Source organism: Micropterus salmoides, unplaced genomic scaffold (genome assembly GCF_014851395.1).
Source record: "Micropterus salmoides isolate LMB-PRFRI ecotype aquatic unplaced genomic scaffold, ASM1485139v1 Ms_hic_scaffold_10, whole genome shotgun sequence".
NCBI classification, from domain to species: domain Eukaryota; kingdom Metazoa; phylum Chordata; class Actinopteri; order Centrarchiformes; family Centrarchidae; genus Micropterus; species Micropterus salmoides.
Genome location: NW_024040041.1, coordinates 37,228,839 through 37,232,448, shown reverse-complemented (window position 1 = coordinate 37,232,448; position 3,610 = coordinate 37,228,839). Strand labels below are relative to the sequence as shown.

The window sequence follows — 3,610 nt, the reverse complement described above, 5'->3', positions numbered from 1 at the left end:
TGAGTTTCCTGAAACTTTCTTCATCAATAAGGGTTGATTCACTCACCAAAATGCTCAGTGAATGAATGAATTAAGGAATCAATCAATCAATCTGAAATCAACCAACCAGTTCTTACAAACAACACAATTAATCATCTAAACTGTGCTGATGTTTTTTGGTCTTCAGATCATTTAAGTCAAATGTATGAGCTTGTTTCTAAATGTGGAAAATGGCTTTCAGTCACACAAGAAACATCTGTGAGTCACTGTGTTTTGAAAAAGGAAGAACTGAACGAGACAACTTGCGGTGTGTCATGAGGACAGACTACAAAGTATTGATTCTGTTTGAAGTAAACTTTTCCTTTTGAGCATTTCTAACAGCTAATTCTAAAAAAAAATGCCATAAGCAGCGGGCATTTTAACATGTCACAGCAGGAAAGGCACAGGTGTAAATAAGAACACATTTTCTTACAGACACTTTCTTACACATGAGCTGACAATCTCCATGAGGTGGCAGCATTACTCTCCCCTTTTTGTGTGTGTGTTGTGTTGACCTGGGTACTGCCAGTTTACAGGAAACACCTGTAAGGCAGATTTTGTCCAGTGCAAGGTGCCGGAGAATTTGTACAAAGGTGTTTAATATTCTGTCCTCTGAACAGAGTGCCTTTCAAATGAATGCAGCTGAGTACGACTCCACCACCATCACAATGGCCTAAGAAATGACCACAGAGATAAGCCCAACAAAAACGAACATTATAAGCTTTCCACAGACAGGATATTTTGCAGAGGTGATGGACTGCACTGCACAGTTGTGCCTGATATAGTGGTAAGTCACTGTACATTTTCAGGTTAAGAGGCCTATCTGTTAACTGTTCCTCATGGGCTATCTGATGCACTGATTATATTAAGCTTTAGAGTCATTCTGGTGGTGCAGTAACAGGGCCCTTGACCTAAATATGGTGAAATGGAGGTTTTCTAATTAAATAGCTCTCAAATTCCCTGACTGCTAGTAGACTATATAATTTATATCAAGTTCATCATGTCCACAAATAAATGGCACACGAACTCATGCTAGGGATGTATTTTTAGCTTTTTCAGCTGGCTAATATAAACACACAGCAGTGCAGAGTTGTGAAAAACCCTTACAAACCTTGGCACATCCTGTAAAGGCCGGTTAGGCAACACAAGGTTATTATTTGGTGGGCTATTTAAAGTAGCTTATCTTATCTGCATTAAGCTTGGGTAGCCTTTCAGAAACAGCAGCAGGCACGCTGTGCATTGATTTGTGAACTGTGAAAAATGTCAGTTCCCAGAGAGGGTAAATGAGGTGTCTTGCATGCTGCACACTGGAACATGAACAGGAAGCAGATCTGTGTGCTCCTCCTCCACCTCCCAGAAGCTGCCAGACTTTGATTGCAGCTAACAGCCCTTAGCCTGTAACGTTAGTACCGGACAAGTCATTTCCCAATATAGTATGTTAACATTATACACTCAAACTAGCATTCACCCACGTGGAGAGGCTCGTGGAGCAGCGTTTAGAAGACATGGATTAAATGCCTTGCATCGCAGCCCAACATGAGCAACAGCCACAAACACAAACAAACAGCCAGAAAACGCAAACCATTAACTGCAACGGCATGTCCAGCATGATCCGTGTGTGGAACATGGCAACAATAATAGCCTATTAATAACTGAGAGGAAACCTGGCAGATCAGCTCCAGTCTGCACGAAGCAATTAGATTGTGGGATAGATTGGGTTTTTTAGCCTACATGTTTCTGCAGCAGCCACCAAAACACCCGTCTGGCTCTTCGTCCTGTGTTAACGCACAACTGCTGCTGTTATAAACAAGGCATGGCCACTGTAAGAAAAAATAAATAAATAAAAACTAGGATTGCTGCCTGTAGTTAGCACTATGTAGGGTAAAGGTCTCGGTGACAGCGCCAACACACCGCGCAGCACGTCGCCTGTTGTTTACGTCTTCAAGGGCTGCACGAACCCTCTCCGTCTGTTAAAGATGCACACTTTTAAGCTCCCGCATGCACGGCTCTGTTAAAGCCCCCCAACGCGGCGTCTCTTACCCGCTCTGCCCTGGTTCTGTGTGAGCTTGGGTCTGCTGGAGCAGCCTCTCATCATGGGCGTCTGTCTGATGGAGCGCAGTGGCCGGCGGTGTGTACGTGCGTCCAACAGCAGCCTGCTGAGCGCTTCCACTGAAGCTGACTGTACACACACTCACCGTGTGACGTGTGTGTGGGACCTCAGACCGGGACGAAGGCTTTCTCCAAAACTGGATGGAGTGAGGTAGCAGCATACCTGCCCCCCCCCCCCGCCCCCCTGCACCCTCCAATGCCCCACCCACCTTTTGACAGTTGGACAATGTCTCCCATCAGTGCTAAGGGCTTCAGTGTTACCCTGTGACACTGATCTATATTTAGGATACTACATACATTTTTAGGAAACGTTACAGCATACACGTACACATCTAAACTACATAGGTTTATTACAGTTCTATAGACTTAGCATAATATATATTCACCACAGACAGTAAGATTTAATAGCAATATTCTGTATTTTGCTTGTATACTTAGGCATGCCTTATAGGACACTCCTTAATAACATACATGTTAAGGATACCAAATATTCACTGGGAGTTTTTTTGTTGCAAAAAAAAAACAGTTGCAAAGCTTCCAAAAGGGCGAGTTTTCCAGGAACAGTCTATCTTGCAGAACGTGTTTTTCTGCACTACTAAAAATATTCACTCCAACAATTTTATTTTGACACAAATAAGCAGAGTACTCTTTAACACTTTATTATGACACACCTAAACCAGCACTGGGGCTGCCAGCCTATTGTTTTTAAAAGTTGTTTTTCTGCGTTGAACCTGTGTGTAACCAAGGTGTGGCAAGGGATCATCCAGAGGAGTCTAGGGCAAGTTTACTGGGAAGTCCTGTACCAGTCACAGGGAGAATGCCAGAACATCCAGTGGAGAGACGGGCATTTGTGATTGAGGCCAACAAGAGATCCGTCGACACTGAATGAGCTAAAGGGTTTCATGGCTCAGATGGGAGAGACTTATATTTTTTGTGCTCAATATTGAGAAATTTCTCAATGTTTGTTTTCATTTTGATACTAAAAAGGAATTTTCCCTTTTAAAAACACCAAGATAATTTATTGATATAAAGTTTTCAAAATGAAAAACCTTTAGGTGGATGTCAGTCAGGGGGTTGATTACTGTTTTATCAAGTATTAAATTTAGGTACTATATCCAATTTCAGCTCATTGAACCAGCCGTCTTACCGTGGCAGTACAATGCTATGAGATCATGTAAATCTGGTGGCCAGAGGAAGCACAGACATAGGGTTATTTCAGTGGCAATAATGATACCCTTATCAGCAGCCTGTGATAATGATGACACTAATTGTCGGGCACAAGGGCTGCAACTGCACATGTGTGGATTCATGAGACAATCAGACAATCAAGACATCAAGGATTTGTTGAGGTCTGTACAACAGAAAGGAAACCAACTGAGCATGACAGACTGACTGAACTATTTCAGGCAGAGCTATGTCTGTCTTTCACTGTAGCCTAAAGTACCAGTAGATTCAATAAATCAATCTAAAATAAAAATAATTT

At 42.5% G+C, this 3,610-nt stretch overlaps 1 protein-coding gene across 1 annotated transcript in view; it reads right to left on the bottom strand.

The window, feature by feature from the left end:
* Positions 1–2,113, bottom strand: part of LOC119918261 (vegetative cell wall protein gp1-like) — a 3,283-nt gene extending 1,170 nt beyond the window's left edge. Inside the window, exon 1 of the mRNA XM_038738911.1 lies at positions 2,059–2,113. Within this exon, the coding sequence (XP_038594839.1) occupies positions 2,059–2,113 (55 nt within the window). The remainder of the gene's footprint in view (positions 1–2,058) is intronic.
* Positions 2,114–3,610: the final 1,497 nt, after the last annotated feature.